This window comes from Akebia trifoliata, chromosome 10, assembly GCF_017979445.1.
Source record: "Akebia trifoliata isolate Shusen 1 chromosome 10, ASM1797944v1, whole genome shotgun sequence".
NCBI lineage: Eukaryota > Viridiplantae > Streptophyta > Magnoliopsida > Ranunculales > Lardizabalaceae > Akebia > Akebia trifoliata.
In genome coordinates this window covers 27696183-27719334 of record NC_141384.1, presented here as the reverse complement: position 1 = coordinate 27719334, position 23152 = coordinate 27696183, and the positions used below count along the sequence as shown (strand labels likewise).

Genomic DNA, 23152 nt, shown 5'->3' with positions numbered 1-23152 from the left:
AATAATAATAATAATAATAATAATAATAATAATAATAATAAAGGACTTAACTCAATTAAATTTAGGAGTGTCAATGGTTATCCATTTACTCGAAATCGATCCAAAATTGAAACTAAAAATCTCAATTTTGATTTTCTTTTTATTGGACTCGATTAGAGTTAAGTCTAAAATGGAATCAAATTGATATGAATTGGAACTATTAGATTCTATCTCATGGGTATCCAAAATTGATATATTTTGTCATTTTTATTTATATTATAGATGATTTAAAGTATTATTTTAATTTAAAAATTAATGCATGTTATATAAAATTCTTCAATTTCTCATATAAACTATGGATTGAAGTTTAAAAATAAGCTATCTCTTCTAAGAATTTATTATTTTTATAGAAGATAAATTTTTATTTTTGTAAAAATCATTAAGTTATATGTTCAATATAACAAATTACAACTAAGTTAATAATTTCGTAGAAACAAGAAATTTCTTTATTTCTTTCAACTTGAAACAAGAAATTTTAGTAAGATTGGAAATCAAAAAAATTATTGGAAAATGGTCTTGGCATCTTCACCATTTTCTTGCGAAAAAAAAAAAAGAAAGTGTGGTAATCAACAATCTTTGACAATCAAGGGGGGTCACCCTAATTTAAAGAAGTTCATGAGGGTCTTACTAATTCAACAACCTTAATTTGCATTAGTAAATAATTTCTCTTTTTTACTCTCCAAGATAAAATGAATTTGTCGTAGTTTTATAATTTTTTTTCTTTTTTGTTCTCTCATGCTTTCAGTATTTATTAGCGTCTCCAAAGGACAAATGTGTGGGTGGAGTTGTTAGGGAAGTATGGCCAACCCCAACTCTTAAGGATAAAGCTTTGTTGTGATCGTTGTAGATAAATGCTTTAAAACCACAATTTTGACACACAAAACCAATACATATTGTAAAAGTCATGAACGTAGCTACTATTGAATTGTGTCAAAGCTTCAAACAAAGACATTTGAAGATTAAGATTTCAGTAAATAGAGATAATTATAACATTTTGACACATAAATTCCAGTACACATGAAAACATTCATGCTAATAGTTATTGCCCCCACCCTTTTTCACTTGAAAGTGACTGCTATTGGACTCCTAACGAAGTGTTCCGAAGAAACCCAGTTGAGAAATCCTTTACCAAACTTCGGTACCCCCTCGGTCGACCAAATTTGGCTAAATGTAACCGAATAGGTCAATTTTTGGTTAGTCTCTGAGAAATGTAGTGTATCGGGATTGACACTCACATTGAACCCACCAGGCGCCACAATCTCAACCATGTAAGATGAATGTGCTTCACCTACATTGGTGACCGTCCTCGTAAACGTTTGAGATGGTCCTAATGAAATAGAGAATGATGGGTAGTTCAATTCCCCTTCGGGAATGCTGGTATGATCTGAGCATTTTATTGAACGATGGGCAATAATTCCGACTTGTAAGTCTGTATACCCCAAGCCGCATAAGTAGGGTATATAATCATCGGGTTGAATGTCGTAAACAAGACCAGGGTTGTTTGCTCTAAAAGGGTTTACGTGTCCTGAACCCATGGCGAATAGGTCTGCAGGGGTGAGTGCTTGGTCCAAAATTGGTTTGCTGTCCACATTTAAAAGGTCGGCAGTTGTCATGATAGCGGACTTAATCGCAGCTGGTGACCAATCAGGGTGTGAACTCTTGAGCAAAGCTGCAATCCCACTAAGATGAGGGCATGACATTGATGTTCCCGAAATTATGTTAAATGTAAATTTGGAATTCGTGTCGTCGAGAGCGAAGGGCCATGCAGCGAGAATGCTCACGCCAGGGCCTATGATATCAGGCTTAAGAATGCCCGGGCTTGCTAAACTTGGGCCTCTTGAAGAGAAAGACGTGACAATTGGAGCTGATGACATTCCAATTATCGTTCCTTTAAATTCGATCGTTGCTGTGGGATTGGATGTTGAGTTTATATAAGATTTGATCTTCGACCCATCGGCAAAGCTCACATGGGATGCGGGAAGAACGTGAGCATCGGCCAAGGTACTATAGGCATCTGCCTCTTCATTCATGAGAATCATTGCAGCACCTCCAGCTTTTTGCACTTCTACACCTTTAGCAATCCTAAATACACCTCCGCCTCGAGCACACAACACAACTTTCCCTTTGACGTCAGTGCCATTAAAGGCCCCCTCACCACAGAATTTGGACTCAGGTTTACTATTAGCACCTGCATCTATAAGTGGCAACAATGTGGATTTGAAGTTATTGGGTTGGAAAAGAGATTCGCCGTTGAATTCCTCATAATTTCCAAGCTTCGCAGTAGCCCTTATGCTTCTATCAATCGTGCTCGCTCCAACCGTTAAAATCCACGGGCTTCATTCGATAATGTGCTATTGAATGGACCATTATTCCCTCCCGCGCAACTAAAGAAAACTCCCTTTTGGATTGCCCCAAAGGAGCCAATCGCAATACTGTCCTTATAAAAAGGAACGGAGTCTCCCCCAATTGACATGGAGATAACATCAACACCATCCTCCACGGCAGCGTCTATCCCAGCTAGCATATCGGAATCCGCGCAATCCTCTATCGAACATACCTTGTAGATTGCCAAGTGAGCATTAGGTGCCATCCCCACTGCCGTGCCTTTAGCATTACCAAGCACATTGACATTCTTTACAAATGCACCCGCGGCCGTACTAGCCGTATGTGTCCCATGCCCCTCTATGTCGATGGGGGGCTCTGCCTTAGGTCCGCCAAGAAAAGTTCGTGCTCCGACAATCTTGTTGTTGCAAATTGACACGTTGAAATCACATTTCCCTTTCCATTTAGCCGGGGGAGGTGGCATAGTCTCGTCGCTAAATGAAGGATGGGCAGGAAATGCTCCAGTGTCCAAGAGTCCAATAACCACACCCTTACCGAAATTCGAATCCTTCCATACGCCCATTTCTTGGTGCAAGCCCAAAAATTGCGGTGTGTGGGTCGTCAGTAGAGGCAATCTTCGGTCTGGGTGCGCCGACACAAACCCATCCTTTTGTTTCATGGCTTTCACTTCTTCCTCCGTTAGCCGAGCTGCAAATCCACTAATCACATTATGGTAAGAATAGACCATCCGTTGTGGCCCATTCGAACTAGCAATACTAACTGGCAAGAACGATCGATACCAATTCTCACGGTCTTCATTTTGGGCCAAAATTGTGGATTCGGGTTGTTTTACATGAACAATGTATGTCTGTAAATTAGTATTCTCGCTCACACTCGTTACAGCCAAATATCGGTTACCATCGCTCTCACTACCAATAGGCAAATGTCGGTGACCATCTATAGTGCTCGCATCATCTATGGGCTGAAACTGATTATCGTCTAGAGGCGAAAATCGATTATCATTAGTGAGCTTATCATCACTTAAAGGTGAAAACTGGTGAGCAAATGATGGAGAGAAATTGAAGAAGAAAATGAGGAACAAAACCACATGCACAGCCATGTTCTAAAGAAGTGAAGTACTGTTTTGTGTTTGCAACTGAGGCTATTTATGGGTGAGCCAAGAGAGTAGGTGTGGGCCCAGGCTTACCATTTTTGAGCTTGTATGCCGGCTTTAACATGAAATCTTTGATAAATTAGATTCTAGAGTGAATTACTATTTCACGAGCTGAAAATGACTTATTTAGGATTTCAGTCACTTTTCATTTTAATTATCAAAACGTGAATAATCACGTTTTCGCTATAAAAAAAAATTCAGGACGAAATGATTATTTCGCAGGTTTAAAGTGAACCAACAAAATAATCACTTTAAAAATCTTCAAATTCGTTATCGTTCATCTTTTAGTAATCAATATAAATAGTAAGTCAGAATCGTAAATTCGTCCAAAGTTAATCACTTTTTCGTAAATATCCCTAGATTCTTTTTAAGGTCGGCTAACTAGGCGGTTTCTTTGGCTGAGGCTCGTGTCTCGTGCATGTTAAAACAAGTTCGAACTTTATATGGGGCGGAGTTTCTGCAATTGAGCCGGCATGAAGAAATAGTTTGCTACACCATGGTGTAGGAAAGTTTGATATGCCACCTAATAAAAAATTGACATGTGGCATATTACTTTGACCCACTTACCTGATAGATGTGTACACCACTCTTGATGGACCTAGAAATAAAAAAGAATCGAATTGGTGATTTCTAGCTGTTTGGAGTTTAGAAGTTTTCCATGATGGGCTTTCATGAATTTTTTAAACCGTCAAGGGTGGCCCACATGGTATGTGTGATGGGGTGGATCAAACTTTGCTGATCCACTAGGGTAGCAAATATATATTCCCATGAGGAGTGCAATTTGATTTTCTTAGAGATCCGCTCATTCAACGTGGCACTCTTGCGTGCCAATTGATCCACCAAGGCATGGTTTTAATTTGCTTAAAATCAGTCTGATTGGCCATTTCTAACAATGATTTCATTTCTATAAAAAAGAGGGGTATTTTAAAAATACCCCCTATAAAATTAGTGATATTAGGTTTACCTCCTTGCAAAATGCAAGATTAGATTTGCCCCCCTTGACCGTAACTCAACCTTTTTATTAAAAAAAAAAAAAAATGATTTAACAGTGAAATTTTAACTTAGTAATTTAAGTATTTAAACAGAAATTTGGAAAATATCACAATTTCACTGTCAAATCAGCAAGAAAATGCAGCGTTGACTTACAGTCAAGGGGGGTAAGCCAAATCTTGGATTTTGCAAGGGTGTCAACCTAAGATCAACAATTTTACAGTCGGGTGTTTCTAATATACCCAAAAAAAAAAAGATGGGAACTAATGGCAATTAACACCAATTAAGTTAATATTTGGGTCCACCTCCTAATGAACTTAGACATAAGAAAAAAAAAGCTTGATTGGTGATTTTTAACCATTTGATCATGCTACTTAAAATTACTTAAATACCATCAATAGAAATCAACAATGAGACATGTTTGGTCAAAGGTGGGTCAAATATACATAGGGATCAGTGGGTCGAAGCGATGCACTACCACTACTAAGATACATTGTGGCTCATTAATCCATGAATGTTAAATCTATCCTTTCTTACATAAATTATCAGCCATTCAGCCTAATAGGGAATTTATAACCATCGACTTTGATCATATGTAAAGGCCCATGGGTGACTTCAAGCCCACAATAAAAAGATAAAATTCAATGGCTAAAAAAGGCATGGATGATAATATAGGTCTACTTCGGTTAGGTTGAAAGCCCAAGGCGTCAGCCCAAGTTCTAGTTAGATTCCAATTCACAAAATTGAACCCAATCCAAGACTCACTTCAGGATGGGTTTAGCCCATTCGGCTTGAGTTGGATGCATCCAAGTTGTTTTTTGTTGGGTTATAAAAAGAGAGATGCTATGGGCACCCCAACTTTTTTACATATTAGACTCCAATTAAAAATAAAGAAACTAAGTGAATAGTTGAGAATAAGTAAAAGTTAGGGTGCCAATAGAAACTCTCACCTTTTTTTTCGTTAGATTTCTATTTTTTAGGTTTAGGATTTTATATGAGCCCCTAATAATAATTGTAAACAACTAATGATTTTTTTTTTTTTTTTTTTGAACAAGTGGTATAACATTTTGTTATATTGAGATTATAACTTGAGCCAGACCTTTGTTTTGTTTGAATAGTGTGTTTTAATCGTTAATAGGGATGTGATAAGTAAAAGTTTAGGTGCCAATATATGTTTTCTATAAAAATGTGTCGCAATCCAGTGACTCATGTGAAAAATACAAAATCCAACTGTTAGGATAAAACATGTATCTCGGAGTATATATTATAGATCCCTATACAAATATAGGTAATGTTTGTATAGAGATACATATATTTATGACTACGTGACCAGCGATGCGGTTGCAGTTATGCACTCTTTGAATAGGAATCCATTTTCTGAAAGAGCTTACTTGCATGCTTTGGTGGGTCGTCTAAGATCCTTTTGATAACCTATGTTGTGTTGAAGGGATATCCAGAGTAGAGCTAGTAAAGAGACATTGGGGGCAATTGCCCCCACTCAACTTTTTTGGGCATTTTAGATACCCTTGAATCTATGTTAGACCCTGTTGCCCCTACTCCCTCATCTCCCTCCAATTTTTGCCCCCTCACCCTCCAATGAACTATAAGTTTGCCCCCATTAAAAGAAAATCCTGAGTCCACCCCTAGGGATATCTATATGATCCAATTGATTGTGTAAGGCCCATAGTAGTATTAGAACCAGGGGAAATAATATATACATAAAAGACAATTATTTTCTATTATATTGATTTTAGTTAGGGATAAAAATGACTCTCTCTTTTTTCCTCTTTCAAACAAATTGAAATGATTGAAGTTTTACTATTTGGAATCGTGTTAGGTCTTATTCCTATTACTTTGGCTGGATTATTCGTAACTGCATATTTACAATACAGACGCGGTGATCAGTACAAAATCACATTGTTGGACCATGGTTATGTCTTAGGCATGCCAACGCCTATGAAGCTTAGGTGCTACTGGTGTTACATTCACGGGTCCATCACAACAACAGGTAGTAGGCTTGCGATTTGTGCATACGAACAATGTCTACATGGCACAATTTGATTAGGAAATAAACACATTGGACTGTGTGTACGGCTTGATTAAGAGTCAAGATGTTAAAAAACCAACTGAAGCGTGTCACGTAGACACCTTTGGATCATGAGTCTACTACAAAAGCTGGCACATGATTGCCCTCTAAATTTAAAAATAAAAAAAAGGCCAAAGCAATATTATAAAAGCCTTTCTTTTAGTAGAATATGAAATCACATTGGTCACACATTCATTAATCTGATCAGATCAGGTACATGTTTAACAAAAATTGGATCGATATTGGAGTGATATTGATCTGCTACCGAACCGATTTGTTGCCAGCCCTAAATTGAACAATATTGAAATCAATATAATTTTCATATAAATGATGGAAACATAGACATATTGAAACCACTTTTTCATTAAAAGTACACTAATAAGCATTTCGATACATATTGGAGCACCTATATGAATGCCCGATAGCCCGAAACAACTGTACCCTACATGAAAGTGGGAATAATATTGTCACACTAATAGTATATATCTTAATATATAAAATGCATGCTTAAACATAAAAAAATATTAAGTACTACATTCACGCATTAGTGCCCGCATTATCCATAAGTGAAGATCGATGACCGTTTGGAGGTGAAAATAGGTTCCCATGATCGCCCACATTGTCTAGAGGCGAAATTCAGTTACCATTAGCACTTGCACTAGCTATGGTCCCATATCGATGACCATCTAGGGGTGAAAATCGGTTACCATTAGCGCCCACATTGGTTACACTCTGAAACCGATTTCCATCTAGACGTGTTACCATTAGTCCCCCCCCACTGGTTGTAGTCCAAGTTCGACTTTCATCTAGTGGCGAAAGTTTGTCACCATTAGTACTCACACTGGTTATACCCCCACTTCATCCATCTAGAGCTGAAAATCGGTTATCTTTAGTACTTGCACTGTCTAGAGGCCCAAATCGATGACCCTCTAGAGGTGAAAATTTGTTACCATTAGCACTGTCTATAGACCCAGATCGATCACCATCTACAGGTGAAAATTTGTTACCATTAGCACTGTCTATAGACCCAGATTGATCACCATCTAGAGGTGAAAATCGGTTATCTTTAGTACTTGCACTGTCTAAAGGCCCAAATCGTTGACCATCTAGAGGTGAAAATTTGTTACCATTTGCTCTTGAACTGTCTAAGGGCCCAAATCGATTATCGTCTCGATTATTTTTAGCTCTCACACTGTCCAAAGGCCCAAATTGTTTACCATCTAGAGGTGAAAATCGGCAACCTTTAGTGCTTGCACTGTCTAGAGGCCCAAATCGATGACCATCTATAGACGAAAACTGATTACCCTTAGTGCTCCCACTATCTATAGGTGAAAGCCGATTCCCATTAGTGCTCACACCATCGAGAGGCGAAAATCAATTCTTCTCTTTAAGAAAGAATCGATTTTGATTGATACTTTGACTTCCTGAATATCGATAAGCGAATGTAGGAGAGAGATTGAAGAAGAAAATGAAGAAAAAAAAGCACAACCACGTTGTTCTCCATGAGTGCTGAGTAGTAGAAGAAAGGGTGAGAGTTGTTTATGTTTGTGTGTAAATGGGCCTATCGGGAAAGTAATTTATAGGTGAGCCAAGGGAGTGAGGAACAAAAGGTGGGTCATTTTATTTGTGTTGGCCTGGGCTTTTACCATTTCCTTGGTGTGGGCCAGGGCTTTTACCATTTCTCCATTTTATGTGAACAAGGTGATTTAAAATTATCCAATTTTATTCGAGCCAAGGTCGGCTAGTCGTGGTTTGTTTGGCTGAGGCCTTCCGTCTCGCATATGTGAAACAAGAGAGGAATCCCTGTTGAGTCGGCATGTAAAAAAATAAAAAAAGAAGTTTGCTATAGCCTAGGAGGACCAAAGTTTTACCCACCATCCAATCAAAAACTGACATGTGGCGCTTTGTTTTGGGTCTCCATGACTAATGGACCTACACCTCATAAATTAACATACTTGATGATTTCTAGTTCTTTAGATTTTATTACTTTTCTATTAGAGTGGTGATTTTCTGCCTCCCCCTCTGCTCTCCAGATGTGGCATGTGCAACCATAGATTTTTCCTCGGGATACAAAACTATAAATATTTATAGGGATATGCAATTGTATATCCCAAGGAAATATATGGTTCTATGCTCATGCCACATCAGGAGAGTATGTCAAGGCCCTAGTCAATTTATCATCATTCTTTGAGAGTCGTGATTTTCTAACTCAAAAAATTTCACTCGGTCAACGTGGGAAGTGCATCATGGTTTCAAAACTCTTCCAAGATCGAGACATATGGCTAGAGTCTTCTTGGTATCAGGCATGGACGGACAAATCAATTTTTCGGACAATTTAAACTCTCACATTCATTGTTCTCATTTTTTAATGAGACGTCTCAAATGTATCAAAAAATTTGTCTAAGACGACTCGGTATCTGACATGGACGAGACGAGACACGAAACCGAGTTTTAAAATCATAAAGTGCTTAGAACCCTAGATATTTTTTGAAAAAAAAAAAAACACCACATGACAATTAGGGGGTGGGGGTGCATCAAAACTTACTTGTGTGTTCGGTATCAAACACTTTCTATACACTTTTCTTTCACCAGAAGTTAGATTTTTGTCAATTAAACACCATTCAAAGTTTATCTATGGTGTGTAGGTCCACTTCTAAAATGCATTGGGCCAACTCCCTCATGGAACTAGAGTTATTGGTGACTTTTAACAATATGATTAGTGCGGATAAAAAGCTGAAACTAGAGAAAGATGGAACTAATTTTTTTTTCTTTCTTTTTGAAATTCTCTTGGTTCTTCCTAGGAGTGGCAATGGGTCTGGGGCGGGTCGTGCGTTCGTGTTCGTCTCGTGTTGAGGTAAGGGTATTATGAAAATTTGTCAACCTCAAATCCAATTTATTTAATAATTGCGTCAAAAACTTAAACCCAAATCCAATACATTTATAAATAGGTATACCTGATTCAACCCAAATATAACCTATTTAATAAATTCTTATCTTAATTGGAAGAAATAAGTTTCATTTTTACCACTAAAAATAAAATAGCATTAGTAAAAATAAAGACACACAACCGCAAACTAAGTTTAATGGTGAAAAATAATTTTTTTTTAAAGTTCGTAGAATTTTGTCCTTTACAACCATGTGACATCATATCATGTTTTGGATGCTATAAACTAATTTGATCAGAAAATTTTCCTTACCAATTTAATACGTAAAGTGTTTTTCAATATTATTATTATTATTATTAGCCAAGCAAAGTGTATTTCACTATCACATTAGACATGCTTTACTTGGTAAGATTTTAAATCTTACTGAGGGTCATTTGCCAATATTAGGAATCAAGCATTATATACCTCTAGATTTTAATGAAAAAAAAAATAGAGTAAAAAATATAAATATAAATAAATAACTTATTGAGAAAACTGTTTTTTTTTTTTTCCAAATAAATCTTAATTATTTATTGATTTAAAATATCTTAAAGCACCCTTTATTTTTATAAAATTTGATAATAAAAAAATATATTATGAAAAAATTCTAGGAAAATTTAGAAAACAATGAGTAATTTAAAATTTTCTTAAGTAATTGTTGATATATTTAAAATTAAACGTTAATGACACAATAACTAAACGAGTTAGGCGGGTTGACACTATTATGTTCCAAACCTAATTAGACTTTGATCCAAACCCACTAACTTCATGTCTTTTTCGAGTTGTATTCATGGGTCATGTTGAGATTGCCACCCCTGGGTCCTCCCCTAGAAAATACTCTTATGATCAAATTAATTACAAATTAAGTAGAATTTAGGTTAAAAGAGACGGAATTGTTATACATTTCTATTTGCCATCTATAAAAATACCAAATCAAGGAGGGTTATCTCAAAACTAGTTAAGAAAGAGTAGACAACATGATTTTAAAAACTAGATTTTGGAGTAGTATTAGTACCCACAAAGTGATGTTTGATTTGTCTAAGTCATGTCCCTTCAAATGAATTCTAACAAATTTCAACATCAATTTAAAAATATATATATTTATGTATGTGGGAGCTATCTTTTTTTATCCCTTCAACTCCACCAAACAAGTAACAGAAACTTCGATTTTTGTTCATTTTCATTTCTTTGAAGTGTTAACTATTTTTTCTCGACAACCAAGTTAGACTTGAATTTGATAGAGTACTGGGATTCTAAGAGAGTTTCGAGTTACCTTGTCTTAAATACCCCCCCATAATTCGAGCCAAGGGCATAGAACTGTTGATCATTTTCCTTGTGTATCCTGAAGCAAAAGATTATATGATTTTGTGTCCTTGCCACATCAGCTGAGTACAGATCAAGTAAAAATTTTCGAGTTAGAAAATCTTGACTCTTTGTGGAGTATTAATCTCTTACTACATCCTTTAATGCATTCTTATTATGAATGTTGATTTTCAAAGTACCATTATTTCTTGGATGTTGCAAATTACTGCAACCCCTAATTATTCAAATTCCACATATCTTCTTCTTTTTGATTGGTAAGCCTATTTAATGTGTTCAATAATGTGTTGGTGGGATTTGAACCCAGGTCTTTGGTATCATCACTCAAAGAGTATACCAACAAAACTAGCTGGCACTCGTGCAAATTCCACCTATCTTACATCTTTTATCGTCGAAGCTATTGAATTTCGGTTAGCCTAAATTTCAGCTATATCAAAATTAATATAATTATCATAGAAATGATGAAAAACTAGTGGAATGATAGACATATCGAGACTAATTTCATCGAAATTAAAGGAAAATAATATAGCCATGAAAACACACTAATAAGCATTTCGACACATATTAGAGCAACTATATGAATGCCTGATATCCCGAAACAACTGTACCCTACATGAAAGTGGCAACATTATTGTCACACTAATAGTAAATATCTTAATATCTAAAATGCATGCTTAAATATATGAAATATTGAGTACTACATTCTGACATTCATCCATTAGTGCCCGTATTATCTATAAGTGAAGATCGATGACCACTTGGAGGTGAAAATAGGTTGCCATGAGTGCTCGCGTTGTCTAGAGGCGAAAATCAATTACCATTAGCGCCCACATTGTTTACAGTCTGGTATCGATTTCCAACTAGAGGTGAAAATTTGTTACCATTAGTGCCTGCACTATCTATGGTCCCATATCGATGACCGTCTAGTGGTGAAAATCGGTTACCATCGGTGCCCACACTGGTTATACCCTGATATCTTCCATCTAGAGGCGAAAATTTGTTACCATTAGCACTTGCACTATCTATGGTCCCATGTCGATGACCGTCTAGGGGTGAAAATCGGTTACCATCGGCGCCCACACTGGTTACACCCTGATATCTTCCATCTATAGAAGAAAACTGATTACCCTTAGTGCTCGCACTATCTATAGGTGAAAACTGATTCCCATTAGTGCTCACACCTTCGAGAGGCGAAAATTGATTCTTCTCTTTAAGAAAGAATCGATTTTGATTGATACTTTGACTTCCAGAATATCGATAAGCGAATGTAGGAGAGAGATTGAAGAAGAAAATGAAGAAAAAAAGCACAACCATGTTGTTCTCCATGAGTGTTGAGTAGTAGAAGAAAGGGTGAGAGTTGTTTATGTTTGTGTGTAAATGGGCCTATTGGGCAAGTTATTTATAGGTGAGCCAAGGGAGTGAGGAGCAAAAGGTAGGTCATTTTCTTTGTGTTGGCCTGGGCTTTTAACATTTCCTTGGTGTGGGCCAGGGCTTTTACCATTTCTCCATTTTATGTGAAGAATGTGATTTAAAATTTATCCAATTTGATTCGAGCCAAGGTCGGCTTAGTCGTTGTTTGTTTGGCTGAGGCCTTCCGTCTCGCATACGTGAAACAAGAGAGGAATCCCTGTTGAGTCAGCATGTAGAAAAAATAAGTTCGCTATAACCAAGGAGGACCAAAGTTTTATCCACCATCCAATCAAAAACTGACATGTGGCACTTTGTTTTGGATCTACATGCCTAATGGTCCTACAACTCATAAATTAACATACTTGATGATTTCTATATCTTTGGATTTTAGCACTTTTCTATTAGAGTGGTGATTTTCTGTCTCCCCCTCCACTCTCCTCACATGGCATGTGCAACCATAGATTTTTCCCTCGGGATACAAAACTGCAAATATTTATAGGGATATGCAATTGTATATCCTGAGGAAATCTATGGTTCTATGCTCATGCCACATCAGGAGAGTATGTCAGGCCCTTAGTCAATTTATCATTATTCTTTGAGAGTCGTGATTTTCTGACTCAAAAATTTTCACTCGGTCAATGTGGGAAGTGCATCATGGTTTCAAAGCTCATCCGAGATGGAGACATATCGCCAGAGTCTTCCTGGTATTAGGCATGGATGAAGAAGTCAATTTTTCGGACAATTTAAACTCCCACATTCATTTTTCCCATTTTTGAATGAGACGTCTCAAATGAATCAAAAAACTTGTCCAAGACGACTCGGTATCTGGCATAGACAAGACGAGACACGAAAACGAGTTTTAAAACCATAAAGTGCATAGAACCCAAGATATTTTGAAAAAAAAAAAAGCACACCACATGGCAATTACGGGGTGGGGGTGCATCAAAGTTTGCTTCTGTGTTTGGTATCAAATACTTTCTATAAACTTTTCTTTGACCAGAAGTTAGATTTTTGGCAATTAAACACCAATCAAGTTCATCTATGATGTGTAGGTCCACTCCTACAATGCATTGGGCCAACCCCTTCATGGAGCTAGTCATTGGTGATTTTTAACAATATGATTAGCGTGGATAAAAATCAGAAACTAGAGAAAGATGGTACTAATTTGTTTTCTTTCTTGTTGAACTTCTCTTGGTTCTTCCTAGTGGTGGCAATGGGTTTGGTTGGTCATGTCGTGTTGAGGAAAGAGTATTATAAAAACCCAACCTCAAATCCAATTCATTTAATAATTGTGTCAAAAACTTAAACCCAAACCCAATTCATTTATAAATAGGTATACCTGATCCAACCCAAATATAATCTATTTAATAAAATTCTTATCCTGGAAGAAATAAGTTTCATTTCTATCACCAAAAAAAAAAATGTATCATTAGTAAAAATAAAGTCACACAACCGCAAACTAAGTTCAATGGTGAAAAATAACTTTCTTTTAATTTTTTTTTCTAAAGTTAATAGAATTTTTTCATTTAAAATCATGTGACATCAGATCATGTTTTTGGATGCCATAGGGTGATTTGGTCAGAAAACTTTCCTTACCAACTTAATAAGAAAAGTGTTTTTCAATATTATTATTGGCTAAGCAAAGTGCATTTCACTATCACATTAGACATACTAGTTTTACTTGATAAGATTTAAATCTTACTGAGGGTCATTTTACCAATATTAGGAATCAAGCATCATATACCTCTAAATTTTAATGAAAAAAATGAAGTAAAAAATATAGATATAAATAAATAACTTATTGAGAAAAGTGTTTTTTTCTTTTCTAAAATAAATCGTACCCATTTATTGATTTAAAAATATCTTAAAACACTTTTTATATTTTATAAAATTTGACAATAAAAAAATATATTATGAAAAAGTAATAGGAAATTGTTGATACATTTATTACACGTTAATAACACAATAATTAAACGAGTTACGCGGGTTGACATTCAGAACCCAAACCTAACCCATTTAATAATCGTGTTAGACAGGTTGACATTATTATGATCTAAACCCAATTAGGTTTGATCCAAACCCACTAATTTCGTGTCTTTTTCGAGTTGTGTTCATGGGTCGTGTTAAGATTACCACGCTTGGGTCCTCCCCTTGAAAATACTCTTACAATCAAATCAGTTACAAATTAGGTAGAATTTAGGTTAAAAGAGACGGAATTGTTATATATTTCTATTTGCCATCTGTAGAAATACCAAATCAAGGAGGGTATCACAAAACTAGTTAAGAAAGAGTCAACAACATGATTTTAAGAACTTGATTTTGGAGTAGGATTAGTACCCAGAAAGTGTTGTTTGATTTGTCTAAGTCATCATATCATGTCAAATGAATTCAAACAAATTTCAACATCAATTTAAAAAATATATATATATTTATGTATGTGGGGCCTATCTTTTTTTATCCCTTCTACTCCACTAAACAAGTAGCAAAAATTTAGATTTTTGTTCATTTACATTTCTTTGAAGTGTTAACTATTTTTCTCTGACGATCAAGTTAGTCTTGAATTTGATAGAGTATTGGGATTCTAAGAGACTTTCGAGTAGCCTTGTCTTAAATGCCCCCCCCCCCCCCCGTCGGCGTTCGCAGTCGTGCTTGGATAGTAGGTTGGCTTTCTAGTTTTAATCCATTTTTCTTTGTTGGAATTGTTGCATGTTTGAAAGTTACGATTGACTAATATCGTCATTATTTGAACTCTCTTGTGGTGTCTTGAACGATGGTAGTTGGACAAGTATCCTTAGGATTAGTTATACTCGGGACAAAAGTCTAGCCTTGAATCATGGATTCAATACGTCTCGGATGGTGAGTTGGAAATATAGTAGATCTCATATTTTAAGGTGTCATGTATTGAATCATCAAGGTGTGGGGTCTTTTTGGCTACCACAAAATATATTTCTTACAAAATAAATTAGTTATACTCTGGATTATTAGATGTTAGAATCACAAAATGTTAATTTTTATTAATCACAAACCCTTAAATTTAAAAGATTATTTATATACCCAAGAAAAAAAAAAAAAAAAAAACACCAAACAAAACAAGTTGGCTTCGGTCGAGTTTTCCAAAAAGTACCTGAGTTTTTCAAAAATAATAATAATAATAAAAATCAAGCAATTAGATTGTTTGGACCTTTGCATAAACTTCACTTCCTGGCATAGCTCGATTTGCATGGATTCACAAATTACATTCAACTAGAGATCCTATTCTCTTGATCATCATCTCTCTTCCTCTTCTTCTTGAATCTAACTCTGATATTGTCCTACCAAGAATAAGTTAGTAATTATAATGGTAAGTGATCATCATATTATGGTTTTGCTTTTGAATTGTGTTTTGAGGAATTAAGGAAGTTGAGATGGACTTAAATAATCAATTTGCCGTGGAATTAAGGAAGTTTTTTTTTATTATTATTGTGACCCTTTGTGGAATGTTAATGATTTTCTAACTTGAATTTTTTACTCGATCTGTACTCAATTGACGTGGGAAGGGCATAGAACTGTTGATCATTTTTCTTGTGTATCCCGAAAAAAAAGATATATGATTATGTGCCCTTGCCACATCAGCTGAGTACAGATCAAGTAAAAAATTTCGAGTTAGAAAATCATGACTCTTTATGGAATATTAATCTCTTATTACATCCTTTAATGCATTCTTATTATGAATGTTGATTTTCAAAGTACCATTATTTCTTGGATGTTGCAAATTACTACAACCCCTAATTACTCAAATTCCACCTATCTTCTTCTTTTTTGATTGGTAAGCCTATTTAATGTGTTCAATAATGTGTTGGTGGGATTTGAACTCAGGTCTTTGGTATCATCACTCAAAGAGTATACCAACAAAACTAGCTGGCACTCATGCAAATTCCACCTATCTTACATATTTATCGTCGAAGCTATTGAATTTCGGTTAGCCTAAATTTCAGCTATATCAAAATTAATATAACTTTCATAGAAATGATGAAAAACTAGTGGAAATGATAGACATATTGAGACTAATTTCATCGAAATTAAAGGAAAATAATATAGCCATGAAAACACACTAATAAGCATTTCGATACATATTAGAGCAACTATATGAATGCCTGATATCCCGAAACAACGTACCCTACATGAAAGTGGCAACATTATTGTCACACTAATAGTAAATCTTAATATCTAAAATGCATGCTTAAATATATGAAATATTAGGTACTACATTCTGACATTCACGCATTAGTGCTCGTATTATCTATAAGTGAAGATCGAAGACCACTTGGAGGTGAAAATAGGTTGCCATGAGTGCTCGCGTTGTCTAGAGGCAAAAATCAGTTACCATTAGTGCTTGCACTATCTATAGTCCCATATCGAGAACCGTCTAGGGGTGAAAATCAGTTACCATTAGCGCCCACATTGGTTACAGTATGGTATCAATTTCCATCTAGAGGCGAAAATTTGTTACCATTAGCGCCTACACTATCTATGGTCCCATATCGATGACCGTCTAGGGGTGAAAATCGATTACCATCGGCGCCCACACTGGTTACACCCTGATATCTTCCATCTAGAGGCGAAAATTTGTTACCATTAGCGCTTGCACTATCTATGCTCCCATATCGATGACCGTCTAGGGGTGAAAATCGGTCCCATTGGCGCCCACACTGGTTACACCCTAATATCTTCCATCTAGAGGCGAAAATTTGTTACCATTAGCGCTTGCACCATCTATGCTCCCATATCGATGACCGTCTAGGGGTGAAAATCGGTTACCATCGGCGCCCGCATTGGTTACACCCTGAAATCTTCCATATAGAGGTGAAAATTTGTTACCATTAGTGTTTCCACCGGTTACAACCCCAATTTGACTTCCATCTAGAGGCGAGAGTTTGTCACCAGTAGGGCTCGCATTATCTATAGACCCGAATCGATTACCATCTATAGTGAAAATCGGTTACCTTTAGAGCTTGCACTGTCTAGAGGCCCAAATCGATAACCATCTATAGACGAAAAATGATTACCCTTAGTGCTTGCACTATCTATAGGTGAAAGCCGATTCCCATTAGTGCTCACACCATCGAGAGGCAAAAATCGATACTTCTCTTGAAGAAAGAATCGATTTTGATTGATACTTTGACTTGCTGACCATCGATGAGCGAATGTAGGAGAGAGATTGAAGAAGAAAATGAAGAAAAAAAGCACAACCATGTTGTTCTCCATGAGTGTTGAGTAGTAGAAGAAAGGGTGAGAGTTGTTTATGTTTGTGTAAATGGGCCTATCGGGCAAGTAATTTATAGGTGAGCCAAGGGAGTGAGGAACAAAAGGTGGGTCATTTTCTTTGTGTTGGCCTGGGCTTTTAACATTTCCGTGGTGTGGGCCAGGGCTTTTACCATTTCTCCATTTTATGTGAAGAAGGTGATTTAAAATTTATCCAATTTGATTCGAGCCAAGTTCGGCTTAGTCGTGGTTTGTTTGGCTGAGGCCGAGTTTTAAAATCATAAAGTGCATACAACCATAGATATTTTTTGAAAAAAAAAAACTCCACATGACAATTAGGGGGTACTTTCTATACACTTTTCTTTCACCAGAAGTTAGATTTTTGTCAATTAAACACCATTCAAGTTTATCAATGATGTGTAGGTCCACTTCTAAAATGCATTGGGCCAACCGCCTCATGGAACTTGAGTCATTGGTGACTTTTAACAATATGATTAGTGCGGATAAAAAGCTGAAACTTGAGAAAGATGGAACTAATTTTTTTTCTTTCTTTTTGAAATTCTCTTGGTTCTTACTAGGAGTGGCAATAGGTCTGGTCGGGTCGTGGTCGTGGTCGTGGTCGTGTCGTGTCGTGTTGAGGTAAGGGTATTATGAAAATTTACCAACCTCAAATCCAATTTATTTAATAATTGTGTTAAAAACTTAAACCCAAACCAATACATTTATAAATAGATATACTGATCCAACTCAATATAACCTATTTAATAAAAATTCTTATCTTAATTGGAAGAAATAAGTTTATAGAGTAAAAAATATAAATATAAATAAATAATTTATTGAGAAAACTGTTTTTTTTTTTTTTCCAAAATAAATCTTAATTATTTATTGATTTAAAAATATCTTAAAGCACCCTTTATATTTTATAAAATTTGATAATAAAAAAATATATTATGAAAAAGTTCTAGGAAATTCTAGAAAACAATGAGTAATTTAAAATTTTCTTAAGTAATTGTTGATATATTTAAAATTAAATGTTAATGACACAATAACTAAACGAGTTAGGCGGGTTGACGCTATTATGTTTCAAACCTAATTAGACTTTGATCCAAACCCACTAACTTCGTGTCTTTTTCGAGTTGTATTCATGGGTCATATTGAGATTGCCACCCCTGAGTCCTCCCCTAGAAAATACTCTTATGATCAAATTAATTACGAATTAAGTAGAATTTAGGTTAAAAGAGACGGAATTGTTATACATTTTTGCCATGTATAGAAATACCAAATCAAGGAGGGTTATCTCAAAACTAGTTAAGAAAGAGTAGACAACATGACTTTAAGAACTAGATTTTGGAGTAGTATTAGTACCCACAAAGTGTTGTTTGATTTGTCTAAGTCATATCCCTTCAAATGAATTCAAACAAATTTCAACATCAATTTAAATATATATATATTTATGTACGTGGGAGCTATCTATTTTATCCCTTCAACTCCACCAAACAAGTAACAGAAACTTAGATTTTTGTTCATTTACATTTCTTTGAAGTGTTCACTATTTTTCTCCGACAACCAAGTTAGTCTTGAATTTGATAGAGTACTGGGATTCTAAGAGAGTTTCGAGTTGCCTTGTCTTAAATACCCCCCCCCCCCCAACCCCCAGGCACTCAGGCGCTCGTGCTTGGATAGTAGGTTGGCCTCCTGGTTTTAATCCATTTTTCTTTGTTGAAATCATAACGTGTTTGAAAGGTTACAATTGACTAATATCCTCATTATTTGAACTCTCTCGTGGTGTCACGAATGATGGCTGGACAAGTATCCTCAGGATTAGTTATACTCTAGACAAAAGTCTAGCGTTGAATCATGGATTCAATAGGTCTCGGATGGTGAATTGGAAATATGCTACATCTCATATTTTAAGGTGCTATGTATCGAATCATCAACGTGTGGGGTCTTTTTGGCTACCACAAAATATATTTCTCAAAAAATAAATTAGTTATACTTGGAATTATTAAATGTTAGAATCACAAAATGTTAATTTTTATTAATCACATACCCTTAAATTTAAAAGATTATTTATATACCCCCCCCCCCTCCAAAAATAAAAATAAAAAACCTAAACAAGTTGGCTTCGGTAAAATTTCCAAAAAATTACTCGAGTTTTAAAAATATATATTTAGAAACATAAACTTCACTCCCTCACACAGCTCGAATTGCGTGGATTCACAAATTACATTCAACTAGAGATCTTATTCTGGTTAGAAACACTCCCCAATCATCTTAATCATCATCTCTCTTCCTCTTCTTCTTGAATCTAACTCTGATATTGTCCTACCAAGAATAAGTTAGTAATTATAATGGTAAGTGATCAGCATATTATGGTTTTGTTTTTGAATTGTGTTTTGAGGAATTAAGGAAGTTGGGATGGACTTAAATAATCAATTTGTCGTGGAATTAAGGAAGTTTTTTTTTTTTTTTTATTGTGACCCTTTGTGGAATGTTAATGATTTTCTAACTTAAAATTTTTTACTCGATCTATATTCAGCTGTCGTGGCAAGGGCATAGAACTGTTGATCATTTTCCTTGTGTTTTGTGCCCTTGCCACATCAGCTGAGTACAGACCAAGTAAAAATTTTCAAGTTAGAAAATCATTACTCTTTGTGAAATATTAATCTCTTATTACATCCTTTAATGCATTCTTATTATGAATGTTGATTTTCAAAGTACCATTATTTCTTGGATGTTGCAAATTACTGGAACTCCTAATCATTCAAATTCCACCTATCTTCTTCTTTTTTGATTGGTAAGCCTATTTAATGTGTTCAATAATGTGTTGGTGGGATTTGAACCCAGGTCTTCGGTATCATCACTCAAAGAATATACCAACAAAACTAGCTGGCACTCGTGCAAATTCCACTTATCTTACATATTTATCGTCGAAGCTATTGAATTTCGGTTAGCCTAAATTTCAGCTATATCAAAATTAATATAATTTTCATAGAAATGATGAAAAACTAGTGGAACATATTGAGACTAATTTCATCGAAATTAAAGGAAAATAATATAGCCATGAAAACACACTAATAAGCATTTCGATACATATTAGAGCAACTATATGAATGCCAGATATCCCGAAACAACTGTACCCTACATGAAAGTGGCAACATTATTGTCACACTAATAGTAAATATCTTAATATCTAAAATGCATGCTTAAACATAAGAAATATTGAGTACTACATTCTGACATTCATGCATTAGTGCCCGTATTATCTATTAGTGAAGATCGATGACCACTTGGAGTTGAAAATAGGTTGTCATGAGTGCTTGCGTTGTCTAGAGGCGAAAATCAGTTACCATTAGCGCTTGCACTATCTATGGTTCCATATCGAGGACCGTCTAGGGGTGAAAATCGGTTACCATTAGCGCCCACACTGGTTACACCCTGATATCTTCCATCTAGAGGTGAAAATTTGTTACCATTAGCGCTTGCACTATCTATGCTCCCACCTCGATGACTGTCTAAGGGTGAAAATCGGTTACCATCGGCGCCCACACTGGTTACACCCTGATATCTTCCATCTAGAGGCGAAAATTTGTTACCATTAGCGCTTGCACTATCTATGCTCCCACCTCGATGACCGTCTAAGGGTGAAAATCGGTTACCATCGCCGCCCACACTGGTTACACCCTGATATCTTCCATTTAGAGGCGAAAATTTGTTACCATTAGCGCTTGCACTCTGTATGCTCCCACCTCGATGACCGTCTAAGGGTGAAAATTGGTTACCATCGGCGCCCACACTGGTTACACCCTGATATCTTCCATCTAGAGGCGAAAATTTGTTACCATTGGCGCTTGCACTATCTATGCTCCCACCTCGATGACCGTCTAAGGGTGAAAATCGGTTACCATCGCCGCCCACACTGGTTACACCCTGATATCTTCCATCTAGAGGCAAAAATTTGTTACCATTAGCGCTTGCACTCTGTATGCTCCCACCTCGATGACCGTCTAAGGGTGAAAATCGGTTACCATCGGCGCCCACACTGGTTACACCCTGATATCTTCCATCTAGAGGCGAAAATTTGTTACCATTAGCGCTTGCACTATCTATGCTCCCACCTCGATGACCGTCTAAGGGTGAAAATCGGTTACCATCGCGCCCACACTGGTTACACCCTGATATCTTCCATTTAGAGGCGAAAATTTGTTACCATTAGCGCTTGCACTCTGTATGCTCCCACCTCGATGACCGTCTAAGGGTGAAAATTGGTTACCATCGGCGCCCACACTGGTTACACCCTGATATCTTCCATCTAGAGGCGAAAATTTGTTACCATTGGCGCTTGCACTATCTATGCTCCCACCTCGATGACCGTCTAAGGGTGAAAATCGGTTACCATCGCCGCCCACACTGGTTACACCCTGATATCTTCCATCTAGAGGCAAAAATTTGTTACCATTAGCGCTTGCACTCTGTATGCTCCCACCTCGATGACCGTCTAAGGGTGAAAATCGGTTACCATCGGCGCCCACACTGGTTACACCCTGATATCTTCCATCTAGAGGCGAAAATTTGTTACCATTAGCGCTTGCACTATCTATGCTCCCACCTCGATGACCGTCTAAGGGTGAAAATTGGTTACCATCGCCGCCCACACTGGTTACACCCTGATATCTTCCATCTAGAGGCAAAAATTTGTTACCATTAGCGCTTGCACTCTGTATGCTCCCACCTCGATGACCATCTAAGGGTGAAAATCGGTTACCATCGGCGCCCACACTGGTTACACCCTGATATCTTCCATCTAGAGGCGAAAATTTGTTACCATTAGCGCTTGCACTATCTATGCTCCCACCTCGATGACCGTCTAAGGGTGAAAATCGGTTACCATCGGCGCCTACATTGGTTACACCATGAAATCTTCCATCTAGAGGCGAAAATTTGTTACCATTAGCGCTTGCACTATCTAGAGGCCCAGATCGATGACCGTCTAGAGGTGAAAATTTGATACCATTTGCTCTCGCACTGTCTAAAGGCCCAAATCGATTACCATCTAGAGGTGAAAATCGGTTACGTTTAGTGCTTGCACTATCTACAGGCCCAACTCGATGACCATCTATAGACGAAAACTGATTACCCTTAGTGCTTGCACTATCTATAGGTGAAAGCCGATTCCCATTAGTGCTCACACCATCGAGAGGCAAATATCGATACTTCTCTTGAAGAAAGAATCGATTTTGATTGATACTTTGACTTGCTGAATATCGATGAGCGAATGTAGGAGAGAGATTGAAGAAGAAAATGAAGAAAAAAAGCACAACCATGTTGTTCTCCATGAGTGTTGAGTAGTAGAAGAAAGGGTGAGAGTCGTTTATGTTTGTGTATAAATGGGCCTATTGGGCAAGTAATTTATAGGTGAGCCAAGGGAGTGAGGAACAAAAGGTGGGTCATTTTCTTTGTGTTGGCCTGGGCTTTTGCCATTTCCTTGGTGTGGGCCAGGTCTTTTACCATTTCTCCATTTTATGTGAAGAAGGTGATTTAAAATTTATCCAATTTGATTCGAGCCAAGTTCGGCTTAGTCGTGGTTTGTTTGGCTGAGGCCTTCCATCTCGCATATGTGAAACAAGAGAGGAATCCCTGTTGAGT

At 36.5% G+C, this 23152-nt stretch overlaps 1 protein-coding gene across 1 annotated transcript; it reads right to left on the bottom strand.

Annotated features, from left to right (window-relative positions):
• Positions 1-1097: 1097 nt before the first annotated feature.
• LOC147393559 (subtilisin-like protease 4) lies at positions 1098-12181 on the bottom strand. Its single transcript, XM_086456409.1, is given in 4 exon segments — positions 1098-2377; positions 2380-3254; positions 11976-11983; positions 12119-12181. Coding segments are annotated over 4 exon segments (2226 nt in total).
• Positions 12182-23152: the final 10971 nt, after the last annotated feature.